General features: G+C 49.4%; 1 protein-coding gene across 2 annotated transcripts in view; it reads right to left on the bottom strand.

Moving 5' to 3' along the window:
- ARID1A (AT-rich interaction domain 1A) overlaps window positions 1–25,666 on the bottom strand; it is a 61,270-nt gene extending 35,604 nt beyond the window's left edge. For both annotated transcript variants that reach the window (XM_059830746.1, XM_059830747.1), the window contains exons 1-3: window positions 24,512–25,666; window positions 1,633–1,845; window positions 467–928 (exon numbers count right to left, since the gene is read on the bottom strand). In XM_059830746.1, coding sequence (XP_059686729.1) covers window positions 467–928; window positions 1,633–1,845; window positions 24,512–25,666 — 1,830 coding nt within the window. The remainder of the gene's footprint in view (window positions 1–466; window positions 929–1,632; window positions 1,846–24,511) is intronic.
- Window positions 25,667–27,064: the final 1,398 nt, after the last annotated feature.

Here is a 27,064-nt window from a genome sequence, read left to right as displayed (position 1 = left end):
CTTCAATTCCATGCATTTGCTGCTTTGCTTCTCCTCCCTAAAGCCCAAGTTTTACATTTAAGAGCCAACTCTTCCGTCACCATCTACGTGTCACTCCGCAAACTGTGTTATTGTGCTAAACCAAGTAGCTCTGGAGACCACCCGGAGAACTTCCACAGGCCACAGCGCAAAAACCATTCCGTTACACAATCCTTTAGTAGACTGGCATTGCCAATCAGCAGCGTTTACTCAACACTAGTCTTCAAAACTGCAGCATTAGGGCAGTTTAGCATGTTACCACCAAAACATCTCTCTGCAAGAGATGCAGATCTAGGCACGATGGAGAAGGCAGCACATCTATTACCATACTCGGTCCAGCCAGCTTGCTGACATGTAGTTCAAGTGACGTTAATGCACAAAGAAAAGGATTTGCCCAAGTTTCTTTAAAAATCACTTACAGAAGGAAACAAAGCAGGAGACAGCCTACCTGAGGAGGGGGGAAGCGTTGCTGGGAGTATGCAGACTGCTGCTGCTGCGGCTGCGACTGAGGGTACGAAGATGACTGCTGAGAAAGAGCCGAGGAAGCTGTCTGCTGAGTTTGTTGCTGCTGCTGGTAGGGCGACTGTGACTGCTGCTGCGAGTAGGGAGGCTGACTCTGTTGATGCTGCTGGGCTGTGGACTGCTGTTGAGGATACGGAGTTGGGGACTGCTGATGGGGTGGCTGGGACTGCTGCTGAGAATACGCAGGCTGCGATGTCTGAAGTTGTGAAGGTTGAGACTGAGGCTGTTGCTGCTGCTGATAAGAAGGCTGAGAGTGAGGAGTCTGGGATGGAGGCTGCTGAGAATATGGAGGCTGCTGCTGTTGGGGATGAGGACTTTGCTGGTTGTAATACGGAGTCTGGCTTTGCTGCCCATATGCACTGGGGCCCTGCTGTCCATAAGGAGGAATCTACAGAAGAAGAGGGTAGAGTTTTATCAGTTACAAAGGTATTTTACACACACACAAAAAGTAAGATTATGCTCAAGAAGAAAAAATTCAGAGACCTGAGCAGAGCAGTTAACTGGGAGTGTACTGGAAATGCCACTACCTAGATACTTCCCAGACAACAGCGAAAGTCACTTGTGGATGACATTATTCTTGGCAGTAACAAAATTCTAACAGGCACCGTAACTAAGTTTTTAGGGATCCCTATATGACCACCCTTAAACGATAGTAACATTGAAAGGAAAGACTGCTTGCTCCAAAAAAAAAAAAAGGCAGCCTTTTGAGTCCTGCAAACAGTCTAGCAGGAGCCACTTGGATCATGTAGCGAGCCAAAACTAACCTGAAGTAATTTCTTCTGTAAAGAACAGCTGTGTCTTTAACAGAACACAGCAGAACGAATATCTTAGTCCCCTTGCTATTTATTTTTCCCTTGTTTGATTCACTGCTCTGCCGCTGCCTCTCTTGGAAGCAAGGATTCCACAGGCCCTTGTACATCGATCACACCTGGATCCAGATGTGGTGCAACACGCAGCCTAAAGAAATGCCATTTTACCTAAGCAACTGATTTCAACCTGGTTGAAGGTGGTCCCTTCAGAAGACACAGTACTTTGTTGCTCTTCCACCTGCCCCTGCTGTAAACCCAGCCCGCAGAAGCTTGGGTGCTCTACCTGCTGTGCATATGAGATGCTGCCCATTGTACTTTGCGTCCTGCTTTGCATTCCCATGGGATATCTCTGCGGAGTTTGTGGCCCATACGGCTGTCCTGGATAGCCATGTCCTTGCTGTGGCCCCGCCTGAGGTCCCTGTTGTTGTGTGTACGGGTTGTTTCCGCCATACGGCTGAGGCCTCATCTTCCCCATCTGATCCATTGGGCTTGAAGGCTGCAAAGCAAGTTTGCGACACATGATGTACATCCAGCTACATATAGGAATCGTTCACAACTTCCCAAAAACCCCAGAAGAAAACTTCAACAGGTTGGCGCAGAGAAGCAGAAGCTCATCTGTCTCTTCTCAGGTGCTAAACCGCAGTTACACTCTGAATTACAGCAGGATTCCTGCTGCCCTTTCAAACCTACAGACGTTTCACAAAGAACAAACCCAATGAGAAGAAGTCATTTTATGCTGACATATCTCCCGTGGCCGGAGGACAGGAAAGAAGGGGGGAAGGATCATTAAGAAAGGTGAATTATCAGTTTAAGTGTTTTTTCCCCCTAGTAGGTAGCAGTTTAATGTCCAGATAGTCCACAACAAGGTAAATTTAGGCTGAAAATTTAAATATTCACAAGAAACACTGCTTCTTTCACATATAACAAGGTCTCCCAAAACACTACAGGCTGTTAATTTACACTTATGCATCTCAATTAATCCATATTGATGTGGTAATACTGGGCAGTGCTACTGACAGTCACACCGTTCAAGACTGCAGTTCCATTATTGTCCCCCCCCCCTTTTTTTTTTTAACATGTGCTTTGTGTCTGCCACCTTTTGTAGAATAGAGGTTTCTAAATCAAATTTCTTCAGATGCATGGAAAAAAAAAAATTGTCAGCCTTGAAAGTCAGGTCCCTGAGTTTTACAGCAGACACGATGAGACGAGAATACAACTTCCCTAGGATTTCCCAATTTGTACTAGCCCTGCCTGGAGCCAAGACACAAGAACAGTCAATCAAATTTCCTGAAAATACTATAAACCTCAAATCCCAGTCTCTCTACCTAGGCAGTACTATTCCCACACTAGAGCAAGGACTGTTTTGGCGTAGTGACCTCTAAATGAATCCCAGGCGCAGTCTTTAACCTCCATCACTCGGACTGAATAAGAATTGTTCACTGATCTCCTGATGACCTAACTAATACCAATTAGATGTTTTCCACCAGATCACCATGACAATGGACTCTCTATTACACCATTCCTTCCTGCAACTAGCCCTAGGGTGGTATTTGTGCAGATCCACCCTCTCTTGCTGAGATCAGGTGCTTGAGGAGTGGCACTACAGGCCAGCACAAGCAAATATCGCACAAAGCCAGCTCCTGCTGGAAACCCTGAAAGAATCCCGGAGACCAGAACAGTATTTCAGTTATGTTTGCAGAATCCACCCTCCTAGGAAAAAAAGTTCGTGCAGTATGCTACGCTTCAGAAAATCCTACCCCAACAGCCAGCACAGCTTGAAGTCCCAACACACAGACCCTGAAAACATTTGTTTGACCAGCTGTCTGCTACGTCTTGCCTGCCAGGCAAGCCACGCAGCACCGAGCCCACGCCAAACAGAAGTAAGTAGGGGCGCAGCGGGGAGTTAATGGTACTCGTGGGGTGACAGGAGCTGGGCCACGGGAGGGAATTTAATGGAGATGGCAGGAAAAGCACCCCATTTTTCGTAAGGGGGGGCTACCCACTCAACTGAAATTGGGCTCCCTTAGACACATTTGCACCAATATGGCACAAATCAATTAAGAACCAGGTCCAAGTCCCCTCCTCCACTCCAGTTCAGCCCCGGACACAACGGCAAATACGGCGTTTGCTGTTCACAACCAACCACGTGCACGGCACCAGCATGATTCTCTCTACCAAGGCAGATTTTAGATGCCCTGCCATGCTCAGTTGTGCTGGGTGTTTCCATTTTCATTCATACTGATATTAAAACAGTTCTGAAAAAGTTATGTTTCATGTTTTATGTTCAAATTATCACAGATGCTACTGCTGAGGAGTAACACGGACGGAGGCTGCAGGACCTCAGAGGAGGAAGCCCGGAGAAGCCCTAGATCCCTGCACTCCCGAATGGCCGTACCTGGCAGACAACGCCATGCACCCACATGGGGTTTTGTACCATGCTCTGAAAAGGAGCTTCCATTCAGGGGGTCAGAAATAATAAAAAAAAAAAGAAAAAGAGGTCTTTGATGGCCGTAGTCTGACTCCTCAGAGCTCCAGTGACTTTCCTCCTGAATGGCAGCACCCATGTGGAGCTTTCATACACCCTAACGGATGCAAATTGTGTTTACATCTTTCAAGCAATTGTCCCTAATGCTTCCTGAGTCTTGCCTTGTGGGTATCACCTTAGATTACTGACATCTTTTCCCTCCCCACATTATCCTCTTTGGTATGTAAAAACGGTGTCACCAGGAGTGCTTCCCAGCCCCTAGCTTTGGCCAAGTCAAACCCCTCTGTCACCATCCCCCAAACACACACTCCTTCCTCCTTCTACCTGATCAAGGGCAGCTTTGGGGTTACCGACTAAACATTTCAGCATCTTTTCCGTTTGTTACTTGCTTCCTCCCAGTTGTTACCTCACCTTCACAGCCCGCTAGCAAGGGCAGCTTATCAAATACATTCCTGTTTGGGGATTTTTTTTTTTTTTTTTTTTTTTTTAAAATACGCACACACCACATGCTGCCTCCCCTGCACAGATTTTCTTGTCTGTGGTCACCCACAAAGCTAACCATATCTTCAGGAAGGATAGAAACAAGGTGAAGATCCACTTTTCCATGACTCCTACAGGAAGCATGACGACTGTTAAAAAACTTCAAAACACATTTGGAACCATTTATGCAGCCATTAAAAAAAAAAGAGAGAGAGAAAAGAAAAAACCCAAAACACAAAACCCAAACATATTTCCAGGATGTGACCAAGCCGTCACCTTGATTGCTCAGCGTAGGAGTACACGAAGTGCTTCCAAACTGCGCTGCTTTGAACTGCCACTCTTCCACAAGGCCCTAGCGCACAGAGGATGCTAAAAACAAACATGAAGAGCATCACTCTAAATTACAGCCTTACAGATAAAATTCTATAAACAGAAGAAATGTAAACGCCAATTAATCTCTAATGAAGGAACTATTTCATACACACACTCCTGACTCGTTGCAAACCGACAGGCTAATTCGTGCTCCCTGGGGCTGCCGTGTACATCTCAAATGCTGCAACGCATTGTTTCTTCCTTCAAAATCTCCCATTAAAGACACACATCTCTCTCGCTGACAGGGCTTTAACTGCTCTCCTCTTAGCAGTGTTGCTCTGCCTTAGAGAGCCTACCATCAGGAAGTCTACTTGAATCTGCTATCTCAATCCTTGTAGGTAATTTAACTACGCGTGCCTCAAGAAAAGAACAGTCAAAGTTGAAACGCAGCGAAGTGCCGATCGATCCAAGAGCTCATGTAAAGACTTTGGGGGAAGCGGAGGTGCTGCACAGCTCCTTTGTACACCCATGTTACACGAGATGGGTAAGCCGAGAGGAAGCGACGGCGTCTTGCCATTCGCTTGCAAGAATACTTCAGGATAAATAAGGAAATACCAAACTCCCGACTGCAAAAGGCTGGAGAGTCTTCTCTGGACTGATACATGGGAAATCCTTTCAATAGGAAACCACAGGAGTAGATTACCGTGATTACACTTCAAAAGCAAAGGCCCTGCTACAGAGAGACATAATTGAGAGAAAGTGTTGCTCCTTGATCACTGAAGTCCAGACCCCCTGCTTACACCTCCTTGCATTCACAGAAATTGCTTCTATTCTCCCTTCAATCGCAGTATCTCTGCTGTTTCATAACACTGTTAAGTACCCAAACTTGGCAAAACATAGTCCTGTCACCAGCCAAACTTCCAAAAGCAAAGTTGTTTGGAACCGTGTGTAATGAAAGCGACTGTAAGCCGGTGCTCCAGAAAAACTGCTGAGCTTTCGAGAAAATTTAAGATATTTCTAGATTAAGAGCTTGTAAGAGCAAGCCCAAAGCGAGCTTAAATTGCCGAGTTCAAAAGCTCTCCAAATCAGTATGTGTAATGTAAAGGATGTCAGACCTCTAAAACGAAACGGCACTGTGAAAATCAGCTATTCTTCAAAAATAACACCAGTTTTCCTTAAAAAAAAAAAAAAAAAAAAAAGCGCTTCTAAGCAGGCGAGAGGATTCCACAAACAATTCTTTTCAGATTTTGTCCAGCAGAAGAGAGATTTGGCCTCTCAAAAGAACAGTTCGGTTAAATTGGAGGGGACTTGCTTAATGGTCCCAGCAGGAAAACGAGTAAAAGAAAGAGGCAAATCCCACTTCGGAAGCAAGAGCCAAACTCTGCAGCTGTAGAGAAAAATGCGATTTTGACTTTCCCCAATTACCTTATTACGTATTTGTATTTTGTTACGCCAGAGGAAGAAAAGGAAGGAGAGTCATCTACTGAACTCTCCAGTTTCAAATCAGCGTCATTCAATTATTGGCAAATGTGGGTATTGGCCACACTGGTTTCCTCAGCCACCCAAAAAAAATAGAAAGGCCGAAAAAATAATAAAAAAGCCCTAAGGTCTCACCTTGGATTTGAAATCTTTTCCTGACCAGATTTGTTGTCTGTTTTTTGTGATAAAAAATAATAAAAAGCATTACTGGCTGTTTAACCGAGAGAAGCCCTAATTGATTCCCACAGTAATTAACCTGCATTTTACCTCGGAGAGTGGTAGTTAAGGAAGTCGGCACTGCTATTTATAACTCATCTCAAATTGAGGGCAGACTGCCTAAAATCTAACACATCCCAGCTGTACTCCTGTTTGAACTGGGGCCAAGGGAATTTTTTAAAGCAATCTTGGCACTGAATGAATGACACCAACAGTATGAGCGCGCGTGTGGTTGTGTTGTGGTGACGTAGCAGTGGAGGTGGAAGGGGAAGGGGGGGCAGCACGCTGTAATCCCTCTCCCAAGCCCTCTCGCCGCGCACAGGCTCGGCCCCGGCCGGTACAACGTGCCGGAGCCGCCCACCGAGAACCAAACACAGGAAACGTCTTTTCCTGTGGAACGCCTTGAAGTGAGAAGCACATGGCTAATCTGCATAAAAGCAAAGCCACACCACTCCTGCCAGGAAGGTTAGTGCTCGTAATCTCTGGCCACGGAGCTGGCTGCCTGCAAGGACTTGGACCCGCGCCTGATAACCCAGAAAGAGCCGAGAACAGATGGGCAAGGACCCCGGCAGAAACAGCACCGCGCACGTGACTCGCCACATGGCCCCGCGAGCACAAACTATTGTTTGGCTGCTGAGCGCCGGTACAAAGACAAGCCCGAACGGGCCCTGCGAATTCAGCGAGAGGCGGCAGCTGCTCCCCTACCATCATCAGGCCGGCCGGAGGACAGGGACCACCAAACCCTGGAGGCCTGGAAGCCGTCAAGCTGAGAAGATGCTGACCAGCGCCAGCGCTCTTTAACACCGTCCTGCAGGCTCAGAGAACGAACTGCTCACCTCCCCGAGGCTGAATTTGGATGGGATCTTACTGAAGTGAAGAAACTAGGTCTTGGTAGAAGAACATGCTCTTTCCTCCTGTCTCCAACTCCTCGTTACCCAAAGACAAGGGCAAGCAGTCTCTGCAGCCAGTGAAGTTACAAAGCAGATTGTCACGTTGGCTACAAAAACTGTAATAGCAATGGACAATGCTGGGAAAGGGGATTCATTTTCCTGAAGAATTAGTCAGCTGGGATCATGGTCATATTGGATGTAATCATTAAAATCAGGCAAGAAAATAAACCCACCCACGCTCCCCCAAACTTTTTGTGCTGTTTCTATCGACATCAACAAGCTGCACGAAGCAGAAAAACAGCGACAGCAGCATCAGCTTAACAGGCTGGCAACACCTACAGTGGCTCATGGAAAAGACCCGGGTTCAACCGCAGCAGCTTTCCCTGCCCATTTTCCAGGGCCTCCCACCCCGCTGAGAAACACCAACTATGCCAAGGCAAGCCGGGGAACCTCCACGTGAGAGTCACGGCAAATGGAGAATCACTCAGGAAGAATGTTTTGTCTTGATCGCAAGGCTGTCAAGAGGCTTTATCAAAGCAACCCTAATCAAAGCGGAGACGCTGCACTGACCTTTGCCATTTCTAGCAAGTTCCACATCTGCTGGAGCTAGCACGAGCTCAGCCTGCCGTGAGACGCCAACAGTGGGTAAGGTCTTGGAGGTCCCAACGTCCAACACTGTTAACATGCCACATCCACACTGCCTCCAGGGATGAGGGATTTGAGGTCCCACCTCGAAGCACACCCCCCCCCCCCCCCCCCCGCCTAAACTAAACCTCTGTCATATTTTCAAGTTCAAAGGGCATTATGAGAGTTACACTGCCTGCAGGTCAAGGCACCAGCGTCTTGATCAGGACAAACCCAATTTTCCACATACTTACCAGTGTTAAGCTACATTAGTTGTGATGGTACTCGCGAACACGCGTGAAATGCACGGGAGGGATTGCCCCAAGCTGGCACGAAGCCTCGCAGACCCACCAAAACCAGCCAGGCTGTGACGATGCACACCAACTGAAAGACGGACGCAAGCAGAGTTACTCCCTTGCAACATCATCCAACCACGGCAATGCCATGACGTCACTGAGAAAAACAGAATTAACGGGGAGGGAAGAACATTCCAACGGGCAACACAAGATGCTTCAGCAAACCCTACAGCTGCAGGTCACTCTCATGCCTCAAGTTTGCACTTCAGACACTTTCACGCCCGCCCATATCTCCTGAAACTCGGCACCGAAGTGACTCCAGTGCCTCCACAGCCAGTCTAGAGAGTTCAAGCTGAGAAACGAGCACAAACTAACAACCGTCCTCATTCGTGAGCAAACACGGTTCATCTTCCAGCGAGGAACACTTTCATCTGATCTATTTAAGGTGCAACTGGCTGTGTTAAGGTCAATATCCCAGCCTGAACTTGCTGCCTTTTATAGCCTTCTGAAGGGCGAGCGCACTGGGTCATACTTCATTGCCTCTCTTCCTATGGTGGTCTGCTTTTAAAGGGAGGTGGAAGAGGCTGAGGGGAAGTTAAAGTTAAGATAAAAAGAAAAATCCTCCTGTAGTAGATGAAGATGCCCCCAAAAGACAAAACACCTAGAAAACCCCGCAGTAAACACTACACTGAGATGTACCAAGTGTCTTACCAGGACAGTTTCGACGACAAGCATGTTTTACTGAAACCATCATCATAGAAATGTGCGCTTCCTTTTTTTCTTTTCCCCTCCCTTTTTTAAACTTAAGAAATCCACCAATTCCCTTCAGTCCCTCAGCATAAGCTGGACAGCTCACCAAGCCCACACCGGCACCGCTCAGCACCCATCGGTTACCTTCCTTGCCCGTCCAGGGCAGTACCCATGACTTTGGGAAACAAGCACTCATAGTAGACCAAAGCCAACACTTCTGCGAGGCAGTATGACTCCTGCAAATATCAGGCCAACAACAGCAAACAAAGAAATGCCCCGTGTCTGCCCTATGGTGACAGCTAGCTCTGCTTCAGGGTTCCCTACATGCTGTCCTCCCCCAGACTCCCACACCTCACTGCAGCAATGAAGCAGGCTGCATTTCTCTCCCTCACACCCAGAAGCCTGGGGTACCAAAACCTGATTTTGGGAATATAGTACAGGATTAGTTTCAGGATTACAAACGCTCACCCTTTGGAAACTTGCTGGACAAATCTATTTTGACATAAGCTACAGAAAAATAAAACTCCCCACCTCGCCCCCACAAATCCTAGAATCTAAGTTAGATTTTAATACATAACTGAGAGGCAATGTATCATTATCATCTCATTATCAATGGCCAATGCAGATTAAATTATTGGTTGCCAAAGCGTTCAGATAACTGACCTCAATAGTTTCAGTCCTGCAACTAGAGGGAGCCTGGTTTTTCTTCTGACTTTTTCCACTAGGTCAGAGTTTGACTGAAGACACTTTCTATTCCTCTAATCTTCTGCTAACACACAGACCTCAGAGTCAGCTAACGCTACACACAAAACGGGTCATTTTCTAAATTACTTCAGTCACCTGCTTCTAACCAAGAGTTATTTGGAGCTCCTGTAAACTTAGAATCAGCCCTGTTACATGTTGCGCTTTTCCTTGATTATGCATTTATTACACCAGTTCCTTTGGGGAGATTTTCTGTAAATCCAGGATACTAAGTTTTACCAGTGGAAAAAAGATGAGTAAGTTTTCTCCAAGCAGCTATACTGTGAACTGCATCTCCCTGGCTCAACACAATTCAGTAATTACCCTATTAACATTTCTCAGCAAGAGGCCAGTCCACACATCTCAGAGGACTTTCCTAAGCACCACTCTTACTAATACTCTTCAAACTGATTAAAACTGACCAGAGTTTTGCTTACTGGATGTATCACTATGGAACATTTTATTCCTGAAAGCAGTCAATCAGAAGAAGGTGATCTGGTGGGGAAGTGAAATGAGAGCCCCAACTCAAACCCTCCCTGGAAATAACCCAGTAGGAGTACAGCATTTGTGCCCAAAACCAAGTGGCATTTCTGGGGTTTTTTTCTATTTTTTTAAAAGGTGGAGGGCAGCAGGGTGCCAAGCCTGCCTGTGTTTTAAACAAAGTGCATTTGTTGACCTCATCTTTCCTTCCCAGCCTGACTTTAAGCCTTCCTTAACAAATTCAACAGATCCAGCTTATCGAGGCTCTGGATTTCAGTTCCTTTCTTCAGTCAGTTGTTCTCTCTGACACATGGCCATACTGCTTATCACACTACACTATTTAGGTATCTCTCAGGACCCTCGACATAATATTTCAACCACTATCATATCTAAAGATGACACACAACTGGTTTTCTGCAATCTTCAGGATCTACTCAAAAGGCGCGTGCACGCTCACGTTAACAGGGCATTTTTCCGGACTTGTAAAAAGCTGTAGGACCCGAAGTAAGATTTACACTGTAAACACTGAGGTAGGCTGACCTGGGAGAGGGGGAATTTTTGCTTTGTTTTTATGCAAAGTTAGCACCAGGCTGAACCTTGCGCACAGCCGGGCTCACACAGTACCCTCGTCCTCATGAGATGCGCAAGTAACACGACGGCAGGTTCCTCGTGGACACCTCTCCCGTCGGCAGGCTCGGCGCATGTCCTTGTGGAACCAGCACAAGGGATCCCCTACCACCTGAAAATTAGGCGACAACCAGAGGATACGTTTTCCATCTCTCTTTTGCCAGCATGACACCGATGACGTGACTAAACATTCGCATTATTTCAAAATACCGTAATGTAAAGCCTTTGCAGGGGCTCTGAATGGCAGGGGAGAGAACAGCCCGAGCCGCGGCACAGCTCGCTCTCGCTCTCAGCAGCAGGCTGGATGACACACGTTGTCCCTATCTGACAACGCAGCCCAGCCCGTATGACTTGGCCGGGCCATCGGTTCCATACCAAACAGACACTGATGTGGAAGCAGGAGCTGGCAGCTACCTACATGGTTATTTTAATATGGCAGGAGATTCTGACAAACACTATTTACTGAATTAAATGCAGTCAACATTAACAAAGGATTATGATTCTTTTGCAATGGCTGGAGACTAGTGAAATTTTCAGACATTTCACAGGTAGCTGAAGCCAGATTGTGCAGCTTGCTATTTAGAAAGGCAGTGTGATCTCTACCATCTCCAATTATTTCAACTTATATTTAAGCACAAAAACGTAATTTCCTTCTAGCCAAATAATTAGGTAACTAGTTATCCCCTCACTCTCAGACTTCAACTCACTTTAGAATCACGCTATTCAGCAATCTTGCCCCAAGATTTCCAAGTGCCACTGTTGACCCCTCCCAAAATCTAAGCAGCACCAAGATGTAAAGAAAACTGAGTCTCAGCTCCACGGGACATGATCCCAAAGAACATATGATAGTTGTAATGAGGTGGTGTTCCTTTTAAGATGGAAAGAAACTTCCTTCCTGAATATTGAATCAGGCTTTAAGTTTAGCCAACCTCCTACGTCTACTCTAATGAACTGGAGGCAAGTCAACAAAAAGACGGTTAAGTGTCTCATTACAGCATTTTCGTTCCAGGCCTACTTACACACTAGAAGGAGCAAGCAAGCTCATGTTGTACCACAGAAATGGGACCGGGCCAAGAGCAACCCATAAAAAAAGGAAGAGTAGGAAGCGCTAGGATGGAAGAGCAAAATTATACTAAGTGTCACCACTACTTAAGTGATCCAATTTCGATCAGTAAGAGAGCAGCTGTTCCAGATCGCTAGCAAGATGTAAAATATTTGCACTAAGCACCACTGAAAACCTGAAAGGGCTCCAGAAGCCCCGTAAATACATTCAGACAACTGTGACCTGTGACAAACTTCAGTCATCCAGCTAATTCTCCGTAACCCCTGTTTCCTTTCAAACAAGCAACACTGATCTCACAGACAGATGTCTTTCGCTACTGAACATGGTGGAAGTTTTCCAAAACTTGAGGCCTGAAGGAAGACCCAATGCAAGAGGCTCACCGGAGTTTACTTTCCAGAACAAAGTTAGTTTTATCAATTCATTAAAAGCCCTTTCTGCACAGAAATCCAAGGGGTCCTGGTACACAGGCAAGAGTTGATAAGGCACCTCCAGCATCGCCTCCTGGCTTTCTAAAAACAATTTCTTTCTAGCTCTTCATCTCAAAATGCAGCATTGCAGGTTTCTACCCACTTGTGTCTGTCTGAAAGCTCAATCTGTATTTGAATATCTCATCACTTTGCAAATTTGTCTCATTTTACACCAGAATAAATGGTGGCTGAACAGACTCAACTGGACAGGCAAATTCCCATGACCTCTTAGTACCATGCCAAGTTGGTAAGGGCATGCCTGAGAAGCATCTCGGGATCAGGTCAGGGCTCTAAAACACCGCAGGTCTCCACAGTCCTAACTCTCCTACCACACACAACACTAAGATGGAGGAGGACGCAGCCACACTCATCCTAAGAGAGAGGTACAGCTGTCGGAGGCTACCTCATCTCAGCATGCGGAGCTCCATCTTGTCCAGAGCAGCTGCCTGCTTTAATAAGAGCTGCATGTTAGGGCCTGTAGTTTCTCCAAGCCACGTTTCAGCATTACACAGGTTCTCCCTTGCTTCTGCAGAATAACTGAATTTATTTAAAAGCGCATATAATGCAACATAAAGGAAGATCAAAACAATCCAAGAAATCTGAGTTTTGGAATCAATCTGCGGAAGAGAGACAGGGAATCTTAGTTCAAGTTAGCACAGAACTCCATGCTCCATCACCCTCACCTCCCAGACCTTGAATTCAAACTCACAGTTCAGTGGCGGACATCACCTCTGCTTTGCGATGGGGGTAATGCGGATCAGCTGGCTGTAACAGCCCAAAGGCACACCCTTATCCCAGCCAGGAGCACTGGAGTAGTGATCTGCTAATTACTTCAAGAGTATCTCAAACATACCTCACTTACAGGGTAGCAGCTGACACTCACAGCACATGTTGTATGGCACTGGCATTAGCCCTAGTGTCACCCCACTAGGAAGCAACTTAGTACACCTTAAACCTGTCTGTCCCTCCTGTCCCAGCCACAGTATTTTACATCCAATGAAACAAGGTAACAAAGCTTTGTTTCACTAATAGGCAGAAGAAAAGCTATTTCCCTTCTCGTTACAGCAGCTGACAAATTTGGGTGCTATTTTTGTGGATTTTATTGAGCCTTCTCTTATTTTAGCCTTAAAATTCAGCCTTCAAGACTCCACTTCGGTTCCATGGAACCAAAAATACTTAAAATTGCAGTAATGACAAGTTACCATCTGCATTTACCAAGGATGCACTCGGTAACTTTATAGCAAGCAACAACCAATCTCCAGTATTTATACCCAAATGATCTATTTGCATCCAGAAAGCAGAGCTGCTGTCATGCCTGTGTTGGTAAGAGGAGAGGAGGTTGGGGGAGATGAAAAGACTACGTAGGCAAGAAACTTGGAGCTGCAGCCAAGCCAGCTCCCAGACAGCAGTGAAGACACACTACTAGAGCCTTCAGCAAGCCAACGCTGTGGTGATTCAGGTTCATTACACTCGGCAAACTCAACACGAATCCCAGCCCCACAGTGACACAAGGTCATTGTTATTTAAAAATAATTAAAAAAAAAAAAAAAGCCCACCAGCCCTTGGTTATAGGGATTTTTGAAGCCTGGGTCCACTGCCTCATGTTTGCTTCTGTCCTTGGGCTTTTATTTCATCTCCATCCAGAAAAATCCAGCTTTCTTCTAAAGCAAAATGAACAACGTGGGGAGTTGCTTAGCAAGTTAAAAGGCGTGCGTGCTGGCAGCTGGTGAGAAGACAGAAAAATTCATAACTGTGCCAATGCCATGGGGGGAGGAGAAACAGCCAACGCTGCAAAGTCTTCACTGGTTTCAAGAACAGGTATAACAAGAAACTGTAAGACGACTCATACGAGAAAAAGACGATGAGACATGACTGTACCTTGACAGCAGTGACAACTCTGAACAGTTTATTGCCATTTACAGAGTGATCAGATTTAAAGCTAACCTTAATACATGTTCACCATTCAGTACAAGTATCACTGTTGCCTTGACACAGTGCACTTCCAACACACTCTGTATTCATCATTAAAGCCAGTAAATCTACACTCTGAAGCTCAGCAGCAAATTACACCACCATCTCCTGATACAATACGCCTAATGAGTTATTCGCCCGAGCGTGTGGACAACAGATTTAGCACCTTGCTCCAGAGGAGAAGGGAGGCAAGGGTTAAGGGCCAAAACACAGTTGAAAGGCGAGGAGCACTCAATTGCTCTGGGGTATTTCATAGAACACTAATCACTTCATCTGATTTTAATTCCTGACACCAAATCAGCACATAGCTTTTCAAAGGAAATCTTGTCCTAGATTGCAAGGTAATCAATCACAATTAACGTGGAAACAAGCTTTTGCAACGCTGTCATGCCTTGTGAACCGAACGGGAAGGCCACAGAAGGTGCTTTAGTGTCTTGGAAGTACAGGCAGGTAGGATAATTTGGGATAGGTCTGTCGGTCCCTTCTGCACATCCAAGGGTAGATAGTAGATAGCCAGGCATTCTGCTTCTCCTCCAGAGCATGAGCCGCATAAGAGTGCTTTTCATGCCATTTCTATTATGAACCCTCCTCCAGGATTAGCACACTCATCACCTGAAAGTCCCTTCCCCACTAACGTGCCCTTTTCCAGGGGAGCCACGTTCTGCCCACAGGCAGCTAGAAACGACATTTCCAGCGAGATGATTTTTTGTAAAACCAAAGAAAACTGTTCGGGGTGTAACCCCATGTCCAGAGAGAAAGCATGATCTAGTAGTTATAGCAGTAACCTTGATTTTGAGAGATACGGCTTTGAGCACCTACTCTGAAGATTCCCCATGCCACCCAGTTGCAGGGCGCGGAGGCAAGGAAAGGCTTCTGAGACATGGAGAACTGCTCATGCTAGCCTCGCTGGTATATCACAATAAACTGAAACACTAGGAGAATCTTTGATACTTAAATGCTTCCTATCACAATACTGTCCAATAATCCACACACAATTAAAAAAAATTAAATGTTCAAACCTGGATGTGGCAGCTGCCCCGAATCCTTTCCAGGGGATCCAAAGCACTACAGTTACCACAATCCCCCCAACGCAACAGTAAGCAAATGAGTTTGGGGCTTTTTTTTTTTAATAAAAAATAACCCACCCACCCACCCAGCTACCCCGGCCCGAAGGGCAGGACTCCTGTACTCCTTCGACCACCAACACAACACGTGCAGCCACAGCACAACAAAAAGGCAGTTTCTGGGAACACGTGATCAAGTTCAGTAAACTGCCCTTGAATGGGAAGCCTTTTCCTTGATTAGCAATGCCAGCTCCAAAGGCAGAAGATATTTAAAGAAAAAAAAAATTTAAAAATCAAGTTTAAACTAATTCCAGCACTTCCACCGTTTCAATGTATCTTCTGCACAGAGGGAAGAACTTTTCTTCAAACCATTTCACAAGAAGTACGTCTGAGGGAAGACCACCTCTAGTCTGGCACTGGTTTAATTATTTACATACAGTTAATGAATACCAGATTCTCCTCCTAAACTTGTACAGGGTGCATAGTCCTACAGTCATTTGGACTTTAAATCCATCATCAGACTGTTCTGAAGTACGAAACTCCGAACAGGCCTACAGGAAGGATCCCATACAGAGAAGTACAGAGCGAGCCCGGTCAGCTCCGGGACCCTGGAAGGAGTTCAGGTGGCAAAGCAAGACAGTCCAATCCCTTCAACGCAATCCCCAGCGAGCACAGCGATCTGGAAGGGAGACATTTTGCAATTTAACTAGCAGGTTTATCTCAAGGAAATAGGGGACAGGCAGAAAGCCACACATTTAAGAGCAGGTTACCATATACTTTTGCCTCTGTTCTGCATACCTAGAGAGACTAGGACAACAAGAGATACTCAATTAAGATGGTTTGAGTTGGAATATTTTTCCTCATGTCCAATGCTAACGGTAGCAAAGCACTGAAACAGACTGAGGCAGCTCCAATGCATTTGTTGCTATCTGCCCTGTTCTCAGGTATGGCTGATCCTGCCCTGAAGCAAGACGGCAGGCTAGATGACCTTTCGAATTCAGATCCAGACCTCTGTTCAACGAGAAACACAGTCACCTACAAAGACAACGCAGGCAACGAACCGACAGTGAGATTTTGCAGGCAGCACAGACTACTCTGCACGTTCTCCTCACCAGAAAGATCAAATTCAGTGGCGCAAACTTAAAACAGAATGGCCGTTTTCAGAGCAGGTACCCTCCCTCTTCTGCGCCTCGTGCTTCTCGGGCCGTATTCACACTGCTGAAACTACTGCTGTGGACACAGAGAGTGTTAAGAAAGCACAAACCCGCTGTCGACAATTTGAGCTGGCCGCATTATGCACCGGTCTGAGCGTAGCCCAAATGTCAGCCCTGGCCAGGGCAGAGCAGGTCTCCCACCGTGGTGTTTGGAGGTGTAGCTGCAGCTGTGGCCTGAGCGCAGGTTTTAAAACATTCCTGTTCTGTTATTCACAGGCAGGGTGCCAGACCGGTGCTGACATCAGAAGGGAAATGGTAATTTTCAGGGTTTCTCTTAGTCAAACCTGAATGAAATTTCACAAGTGTGTGGAGGGGGGGGGGGAAGTACTTGTTTAACCCAGTAATTCTCCCCGGGGGGAAATTCCGGAGTCCTCCAAGCTTCAAGAATTTCTCTTTGAGAAGAGTTGCAGAATCTCTCAGGATGGAAAATCACGACTACCTTAAGCCACAGTCTGACATCGGTGACCACCAAAACGCTCTCTCCTCCCAGCCACATCCAGGATGTCACCATCGCATCCCACCAAAAACCTAAGAGTCTTCTTCGGTCCCCTCCGGGTTGCCACACGGCCAAAGGCACCCAAGAAAACACAGGGCAAGCCCACAGCAGGAGCGAGCAGCGGGGGTCCGCTCCACACAGAGGGGATACTGGCTGCATCAGGGTCCCCCACAGCTTCTCTAAAAACTATTCCCCATGTATAACTTGCCGCTTCTTGGGATAATTTGGGCATAACATGAATTGCCCAGGAGGAAGAGAAGTTACTCAAGTTGAAGAAAAGGGGGGAAAAAAAGAAAAGAAAAAGTTAGTAGCCATTGAATTTGTCCTTGAAACAGTTTCAATTACCATAGGTAACTTAAGGAAATAATGACATGCTGGTTATTGCATGAAATGCCAATAACTGTAATGGAGCAGTAGCTTTTTCAGAGTTATTTACGCAAACTGATTTTTCACGGGAATTTCATAGGAATTAACACAAACACACTCTATTCTCCACCCTCTCACCCTCCCATAAAGAAATTTACCATGAGTGTTTACAGAATGAGCCGATCCCCTTATTTGCTTCTATCCACTTCTGTCCCTTTTTTCTCCCCCCAAAATAAAAAAGAACACGATTAGAAATCAGATTCTAGCTACAGTTACCATTTTACTCTGAACATATACAGCAAAAAAATTATTTGCTGAGAAATTCTGTTTACCTACCACGATGTAGCATCCCTTTACATTTCACTACAGAAAGCTCAAGCCTACATTGTGCAAATACTTACTGAATTGTCACTTAAACTCAGAAATACTCCAGAAAGAATACCGTGGCAAACCTGGAAACGCTCTTCTCAATGTAGTCCAAAAAACCTCCAAAATGCTCAAGTTGCACGAGGGAACTGCTGAGTTATAACACTGGGAGTGCAGGTGCACAGAAGAAGAGTAAAAAATGGGAACCCCTCCCTCATCCATATGTTAATACATATCATCTGATTAAGACACTACAGGAACTGGTAAAATATGTACATGAGCTCAGTCCTGAGAGAAGCAGCTCCTCCTGTTCCAGCCCTGCTTCTTTCATTCTACGAGCCTCCGAGGGCAGGCTTGGGTGCTGCTTCTTTAAGCACAGAACTCCATTAGAAGGGTTTTAACAATATATTCAGCTAAAACTGAATACTAGGGAGGAAAGATGGTCTCACACTTACAGCACAGGATGAGCCTCAGAAGACCTATATTCCGCCCTCCGCCCTGTCCCAGCCCTAGTCCCTCACCTTGGCAAGTTCCCACATCAGCATCTCGGCTGCTTCCGCTGAAAAACAGTAAGAAATTGGGACCTCGCGTTCCTCCTCTACGTATCAGGGCAAAACAAAAGACTGCCTGAAACCTAGCTTCTACAGAATTTCAGCCTGAAGAATGATAAGCATACACTCAATAGAGCAGCGATGACATTAAATTTATGCTTGGAATTTTACTGGAATCGATTTATAGACACAGCATGAGCCCACAGAAAGTACACACCGTCTCTCTTCAGGTGACCAGCTTCCCTGCTTTTCCAGCCACCCCAACGAAAAACAAAGGCATCAACTCCTCCCATGTCATCCAGGAACAGGCGGACAGCAGGACCCAGACAGAACACACGTCAGTTTTGGTCCAGCGTGCCAAAGAAAACTGCTTTTTTCCTCCAGTCCCACCTGTCATTCACTTCTAGCTGGAGATTTATGGCTTTGGCTAACAGACATCCAGTATAGTTTTACCACTGCACATGCGTAACCTCCGGATAAATTAAAGGTTGAACTTCTTGAAATCAGCACACGACAGAAAAACTTTTGGAGGACTTCTCCTCAAAAATGTTTCTTCCCAGGAAAAATTTTTCCTTTCTTTTTTCCACCAGAAAAAAAAGGGGAGATATTATGTTGCATCCTTGCTGATGGTTTAAGGACCCTTCCAGAAGAAAAAGCAAGTAGCCGTAACAGCAATGCTAAATACTGACAAGCTTATCTTTTTCATTCCCGCCCCCCCCCCCGCAATTACGCTTGCCTGCCTTCGGTTTCTGCCTTGCTACTGCTGCTACTTGAGAGTTTCAAACATTCTTGGCAGGAATTGGGCAATGGCATGCTGATGAGCTTTTCCCCAGAGCAATCCATCACACAGGAGTTGCAATTCAAAAAAGAAATCAAACTGACTAGACAAAGACTTTCAAATACACAGAGTAAAAACTGGAAAGGGCATCTTTCTCCTCTAATATTTTAATTGCCGAGATCACAGATTCAGATTCGTAGGGTAAAAACTGGATTTCCAAGTTGGCAGCGTTCCTTTGAAAAGAGTAGGAAGAAAAATGGTGGAAAAGTCGCATATGAGGCAACAGATAAAACGAACAGCTGCGCTATTTAGCCTAATTTTAGACATTAGTTTCTCTCTGAAGGAAAGCTGCTGGGTTTTTTTAATACGGTCTTCATGTAAGACCCTTAATAGGGTCTCGTGTAATACTTCTGTAACATAGTATTTGTTGACCAGTGTTGTCAAATATGACTACAGAAGAAAACCAAAGTATTATGAACACACCAAGCTTACGAGAACAGTAGGACACAGCTACATATAGCAGAACATTTGATTCTCACGCTTCCCCCAACCCCAGTTCCTAGTATTATTTAAGAACGGGAAGAGGTTCTGCCTGTTTGTTGAACAGTCGCTTCAGGAAACAGAAGTTGTAGCAGGTAAAAGGAATTAAACTGGACAGTTAGTTTTAGGAAACCAGTAAGTATTCTAGCCAAAAAAAGAAAGGCCCGAAAGTCAAACATACAACCTTCCAGAAATCACATTTCTGTCTTGCAACCAACAACATGATTACAGGAGGCACCATATGTAGAAACCCTCCCCTAGCCCAGGTAATAAATAAGGATTGACGGAGCATTTAGTTTATACTTTGTAAAAGGCAGCTAGGCAAGCCTTGCTAACCCCCTTTCACCGAGGAAAAAAATACTACAGAACAATCGTGGGGTTTATCCCAGGTTTCCCAGACAACTGGAGGTGATAAGGGCAGGGGAAAAAAGCTCCAGCTGAGAGTCAGAACTGAGGTTTACTGTCCTGTATCCTACACGTATCCTGCCTAGAAATGTGGGTCACCTCAAAACCAAGCGCCAAGGAGATGGGATTTCAGAAAACAAGAGATTTTAAGAGAATCGGGCAACCCCTGGTTTACTTCAGACTAGCGCAGACTATTCAAAAAGGTGAGCCAGCAAGACCTTCAGTGTCCACACCAGAATTAACTAGAGCTTAACAACAAAATTAAACTAGCACAGTTTTCCTACTTTTTCTAAAACAGAGAAGGCCCAAAAATCGCTCATTCGGAGGCAAACCCTACCCCAGAAAAGGAAGATATACCACTCTCCTTTTTGTTGGAAAGACCGAGTGCGTACTATACCGCGCGAGCAATTCAAGGGCTCCTAACATTACAACGCAAAGCAAGGAAAAGCCCTGCGACACAAGCCAACAGGAGCCAGGTCTCAATTTCCAATTCCAAGATATCGCAGCTCACTGGCAGCACAGAGCCATTTCGTGCCAACTTAGTTTAAAAAACATATTTTCAACAACATTTTTCATGCCTCACTTGCTACTAAAGTTGAGATCTAAGTCGACAAAAAATAGCTATTGTATGGCAACAGGCCCGAAAGCATTTTTTAATTAACATACGATTTTTAAACTGCCTTCATTGAACTTACAATAGAGGCCTAGAGATGTCAGTGCTCCTATGGGGAGGTTATCCAAGACGTCAATGTTTAATGCGATCCAAAGACATCTCCCGTTACAGGAGAGGCCGTTTGTTGTAGCGAAAGCGTGTACCACGAGAAATGCCCATCTATTAAAGGGAGGGAAGTCCCTTCTCTTAAGCGGTTTCCTTTAAGTCCCAAGACACTGGGAAAGACAGCATATCATTAAGAACCGCTACACGCTCTGAGGGGAAGGGGGGTGGAAACAAATGCATGGCAGAGCTGGAAAAATTGAAAACTAAGATCCCTGGCCTGGTTTCCTACAAGTCATTCCCACAGAAAAACCACAGATTTCTCATCCCACACACTGCCGAACAGCCATTCCGATCTCTTGATCCTACTCCACATTTCCCAGCTATAAAGGTCAATCAGAAGAAAACGCGAAGTCCTCTACAGCAGTCCCGAGGAACGCGGAGCACGCCTGCCTTCACAGGGCTCCCACTCAGCACCACCTTCCCGGGACCGGCCAGCGAGCAAAGGTGTCCGTGAGGGCTACGGACTGGAGTCCCCCTCTGTGCAAGTGACTATAGTCTCATTTTATTACAGGAAATATTCCACCCAAACAACTTTCACGCCAGAAATTACTTCGCCTTTCTCGATGAGCAATGCGATGAAACTATGGCATCATTCATAAATCCTAAAAAAGCGTCAAGAATTAAAGGCACTTCTCTTTTCTGCATAGTCCTGCTTCCCATCCCCAAAACCTCAGGTTTACTATCCCAAGGCTTCCCAAGCGGAGGAACCCCACGCTCTTCCCACATCATCTTCTCCAAGCCTGCACCACGAGATGCTTCTCTTTCTAGTGTATGGTCAGACGACTTACACTCTCCTCTCGCTCTCCCAGAGTTTCTCAGAAGTTAGGTGGTAAGTACCCACTCTCTTCATCACTGTACAAGACAAAGGAAAGACACAAAGCTTTAAATTCTCCCAATCTAGGGAATTCAACAGAGCACACAGCGAAAGAAGGCTGTAATTTAGGACTGGACTATTATTATTAATCAACCATTTCTTGTGGGCAGCACAGATGACATGCGGAAGCCTTTTTCATCGTGCTAGATAAGTCTATTCTTTTCTTTTTCCAGAAGAAAAGAAAAGGAATTGTCAGTTTGAGTCCAGTAATCCTTGGCACAAAAACGTTGGGGGGGTTGTCTGCTTTTTTGGAAGGGGGGTTGTTGGTTTACTTCTTATATACACGCTTTGTACTACCTAAAGTTCAACTAATTCTCAGAACAACTATTCGTTAATAATTCCAGTTTATGGGACTAGTTACTCAGCTATTAATACACTATGTAACAGCAGCTCATGGAATCAAGTTAAATTCATTTTCCAAGACAAAATAAGCTTCTTTTAAAAAATTCGTATCAGACTACTGGCAGAACTACACTTTTGTCAGGTATGTGCTGTAGTAAAATACCTGCTTGAGAAGTTCAATCTGACACCATATTTTAGCAGGCACTTTATCTAAACTGAAATTTTTCAGGATACAAAAAGTACCTTCAAGTAAAGGCCCTCGCGTCCGTGACATTTGTCCGAACGTATTGCAGGTATACATGAACCTACTCCTGAGGAGCTGAAATCTTTACTGAGGATAATCAAACACTCGCTCCCGGTTACCGCTGGACAGTTTGATGACCAGAGCAGAGATAAGATCCACTCTCTTAGAGAGCACTATTTCAATCTGACAGAAAAGACAATTAAGTAATTCAAGACGCTGAAGGAGACGTTGCCTTCGGTAATCAAGGAACAAAAATTACGCAGTTTTCAGATCGACACCAGAGAAGTACGGAGCAAGAAGGGAAACTCCGGAGGCTGCATGTCACAGTAGGCGGTATCAAATGTCTCCGACCCAGGGCCTGAAGTTAGAGCGAAGTACACAGAACGAAAAGGGAAGTCTGTCAGTCCTGCACGAGGCCACGACAGGCCTTGGAGATGCGTGTCTAAACACAGAGAGTAACCGGGTTTTAATCAAGGTTGCCAGATACCGAATACCAACACCTCTTTTCCCTGTATCTAAAATGTCTGATGCGCACGCCGTACTGCTTTCTCCTCTGCATCCGTACTTCCAGCGAACAGGCAATTCTACGCATACAACAATAAATGTAATTCTCAGGCTCGTTTTTCCTATTTGCACTTCTCCAAAAAGCGAAGAGTTGTGACACTGCTGAGCCGGACCACAGGCAGCATCTGAACGCCTGTAATATGTCCCTTTATTTATGGGGGGAAGGAGGCACATTGGTGCTTACTCAAAGTAAGTCAAAACGTGCCCTAAGACACACAGCTAGAGGCTCAGGCCTGTCCCGTATTAAAGCTCTGTTGAACGTAAATTGCTAATTCACCATTTTCGGTGCTTCAGCCACAAGTTTGGTTTTGATTGTTTTGTTGTTTGGGTTTTTGTTGTGTTTTTTTTTTTTTTTCCCCCTCCTGAAGGCTGTAACACACCCCAGAACCCTCCACATTCTCCATCTAATAAAGAATCCAAACAGCCCCAGTTTCGAAAAGGGCCAAAATTAGCCAGGAACAAACGCATCCTCAGATCCATCAAAGAAATCATTTATACCAAAGGGAAAGTCGCATAACCAAAATAAACAGCAAGCCCATTGTGCAGAGCAGCCCTGCCACTGTTCCGACAACACAGACTCTATTCCAGGCTGCATAAAACATCACAAAGCAAAATAAACCCAAGGTACAAACAAAATGCCATCGCCTCCTCTTTTGTTTCAGGCACAATGCAACAAGGGCAGGCTGTCTGGGGCTCCGCTCCCACCGATGCGGGGCTGCCACCCAACCGCCTCAAGGTCACGGCCGGTTCTGGCGAGGCGGGGGGGACGAGGAGGCGGCGAGCGAAGCGGCCGGGCTGCCGCGGGTCCGGGGCTGGCAGAAAAGCCGAGTGTAAAAGTTTATGAGCTCATCAGGATTGTTGTACCATTACATCAGAGGCAATTATAAATGGCCAAGAGCAGGAGATGGGGAGCCAATCAGATCACAGATAGGATGTCAACCTAAGACCAACTGTCTCCTGGCTTTGACAGAAGGATTTTACCTCCATAATTCAAATCCCAAACCAAAGCGATCTGCACTCACTGCTCCCATCGCCGAGCTGTTTACCAGCGCGCCCAGCCGCAGGCCCCGGCCGACGGCTCCACGGGCCGCCCGACGGGGAAGATGGCCCCGACCGGCCGGGCCGAGCCGCGGCCGCCCCGGCGGACCTCGCCGGTCCCCGCCGAGGGGTGCGGGCCCCCCGGGGCGGGGGCCGGCGGGGCCGCCGAGGGGAGCCGGGCGGCGGGGCCGGGGCGGCGGCGCGGATGGCGGCGGCGCCGCCGGGGCCACGCGTTGGCCCAGGCGGGCCCGCCCGCGGCCCTGGCCCCCCGCGCCCGGCCTCGCCGGGCCCCTCGCCGCCCTCCGCCGGGGGCGGCCGACCTGCTCCCCCGCCGGAGTCCCCGGAGCGGGCCGGGGCCGCGGGGAGGACGGCGGCCGCTCGCCGGGAGCCTCGCACAAAGGCTGGGGAGGGAGGAAGGGAAGGCGGCGAGGCAGCCATTTTAGAGCGAGCGAGCAGGCACAGACAATGGCAGCTCCCCGGCAGCGCCGGCCCGGCGGGGGGAAGCCGCGGGAGAGGCGCCGTCCCCCCACCCCAGGCCCCTCGCCCCCCGCCGCACCCGGCCCGGTCCGGCCCGGTCCCGTGTGTCCCGTCCCGTCCGTCCCGTGTCCCCGTCCCCCCCCCCCCCCGGCGCGCCGCCCGCCCCACGCGGCCCCGCCGTTACCTGCTGGCTCCTGCCGAGGGACTGTCCGCCGCCGCCGCCGCTGCTCCCGGGGCTCATGGGCGCGTGGTGGCTCCTCGGCGGGGCCCCGCCGGACGCCGCGGCCCAGCCCTGGCTGTTGCCCCCGCCGTACTGCGAGACCATCTCCGCTGCGGCCGGGCCCTTGGCGGCGGCTCCCCCGTCCTGCGGCCCGCCGCTATAGTCGCCCCCGGGGTACCCCTGGTAGCCGCGGGCGGAGCTGGGGGAGGTGAGGAGCTGGTTGAGGGTGGGGGTGGCCGTGGGCTGCGGGGTGGCGCCCCCTCCTCCTGCGCCGCCGGCGGCCGAGGGCCCCATGACCCCGAAGCGCTGCTGCTGGAAGGCGGCGGCGGCGGCGGCGGGGGACTTAGCGCCGGCGGCCGCCGGAGCGGAGCTCTGCGCGCTGCCCCGGGGGGAGCTCAGGGCGTAGGCCTGGGGGGGAGGCGGGTAGGAGCCGGCGCTGCGCCCGGCCCCGGCCGCATAGTAGGAGTTGTACTGGTGGTTGGGGAAGCCGTGCTCGGCGCCGCCGTGCGAGTTCTGGGGAGGGGGCGGCCCCGCGGGGGCTCCCGCCGGCCCCGGGTAGGACTGCTCCAGGCCCCCGCTCTGCAGCGCTGCCATGCCAGGGCTTTGTTGTCCGCCATGTTGGTGGAAGGCAGCGGCGGCGGCCGCAGCGGCGGCGGCGGCGGCAGCAGCCTGGGCGCCCCGGCCGTAGGGCTGCCCGAAGCCGTAGGCTGGCGGGGGCAAGGCGGCCGGGTGGGAAGGGGGAGGCTGCTGCGGCGGCTGCTGCTGCTGCGGCGCCCCCACCCCGTCGCTGCTGCCGCCGCCACCGGGCGGCTCCGGGAGGTTATTGTTCAGGGTGGCGGCGGCAGCGGCGGGCCTGGGGCCCGGGTTCCCGTTCGAGCTCTTCAGGTCGGACTCGGCCCCTGCGCCCCCTCCGTTGCTCTCGGCCCCGTCCTGCAGCTCCTTCCCCGTGGGGCCCTCGCTCTCCGCCTGCTTCTCGCCGCCGCCGCCGCGCTCCGCCGCCGCCTCACCCCCCGCCTCCTCCGGGGGACAATCCCGCTGCTGCGCCTCCGCTTTCTTCAGCTCGGATGGAGCCGGGGCGCCCAGGCTGCTGGCGGCGGCGGGGGCGACCTGAGCAGCCATGATCCCCCCCCTCCCCACCCAGCCACCCCCCCCCCGGACCGGTCCCCCCGAGCTGCTCCCTGCCTGGCCGGCCGGCGTGAGGCCTCGCTGCTCTGCTGCTCCCCGCTCAGGCGGCGGCGGGCTCTTCAGGGCAGCGGGGGCTCATTCCCCCCCGGCCTGGTTGGCGAGGCGGGGAGGGCTCCGCTGGGCTGGGCTTCCCGGGGCCTGGCCCCGCTGTACCTCCTCGGTTGCAGCCGGCGGAGAAAGGGGAGGAGGAGGGAGTGGGGGGGAAGGAGGAGGAGGGGGGGACCCGGGACGGGGCTCCCGGTGCGGGAGAGGCGGGAGGGAGGGAGGGGGGACACGGCGGGCGGGCGGGCGCCGTCCCCGGAGCCGGGCCGAGCGGCGGCGGGGCCGGGCTGGGCGAGCCGCGCGGCAGCTCCCGACTCTGGTCCGCCGAGTGGGGCTCACTCCGACACGAGGCTCAGCACTGCCATTTTACCCAGCGCCGCGGCCGCCTGCCAAACCCGGAGCGGAGCGGAGCGCGGCCCGGACGGGAGCCTCCCCCCCGTCACAAAGGAGGAGCGGGCCGGCCCCGGCCGCTGGCGGCTCGGCGCGGCGGAGGCTGCCGCACGCAAAACCCGCAGCGGATCCGCGGAGCCGAGCCCCGCGCCGGGGCGGGCGGGGGGGGCAGCGGCCCGGGGCCGGCAACCCGAGCGAACGGCGGGGGAGCCGGCGGCGCTGGGGCAGCGGCCCGGCCCCGCGCAGGGGGCGGCCTCCCTTACCTTGCCGGGGCGCTTCCCGGGGCAGCGAGGCGACGTCCTCCAGCGGGAGCCCTCCGGGAGAGCGGCGAGGGCGCGGGGCCGCCTTGCCGGCCGCCGGCTCTGGGGTGTCGGCGGGGAGATAGGCGGCCCGTGGGTTAACGAAGCGCCTCTTCTTTGTCCCTAGAAATTCCATTTAGAATTAGCCTTCGCAAACTCTTAGCGGTTGTCATTTCCTCTCCGCTGGCTGCGTCCCTCTGGAAAAGGCGTTGGCGGCACGCCAGAACTGTAACTGCACACACCGACGTCCAAGAAAGTCCGGTTCCCGCTCCTGCCAAAGCGAGGGCAGTGGGCGCTGACCCAGGAACTCCCTCGGGGCGGCTGGATGGGGAGAACCAAAACCACCTGAGCGTGTCTAGACACAACACGTTGAGCAACGGGACGGGATGCTCCGGCAATCGCCAAGGGTAACGCGGTGCTGAAGCTCCCCGGCTGTCAAGAGGTGAACTGAAGAATTAGGCCATGCTCTTCTGCAACCGTTTCAGACCCAGATTCCCACCTCCTCCATCCCCGCGGCCTTTCCCAGAGCAGGAAGAGGGAGGAGAGAAACGTACCTGCAACTCCGTCCCGGACGCGGCCCGTCCTATGCCAGCAGGTTCTG

Source organism: Gavia stellata, chromosome 29 (assembly GCF_030936135.1).
Source record: "Gavia stellata isolate bGavSte3 chromosome 29, bGavSte3.hap2, whole genome shotgun sequence".
Classification (NCBI taxonomy): Eukaryota; Metazoa; Chordata; class Aves; order Gaviiformes; family Gaviidae; genus Gavia; species Gavia stellata.
Note: the sequence above shows the minus strand (reverse complement) of the source record. Positions and strands in the feature narration are given on the sequence as shown.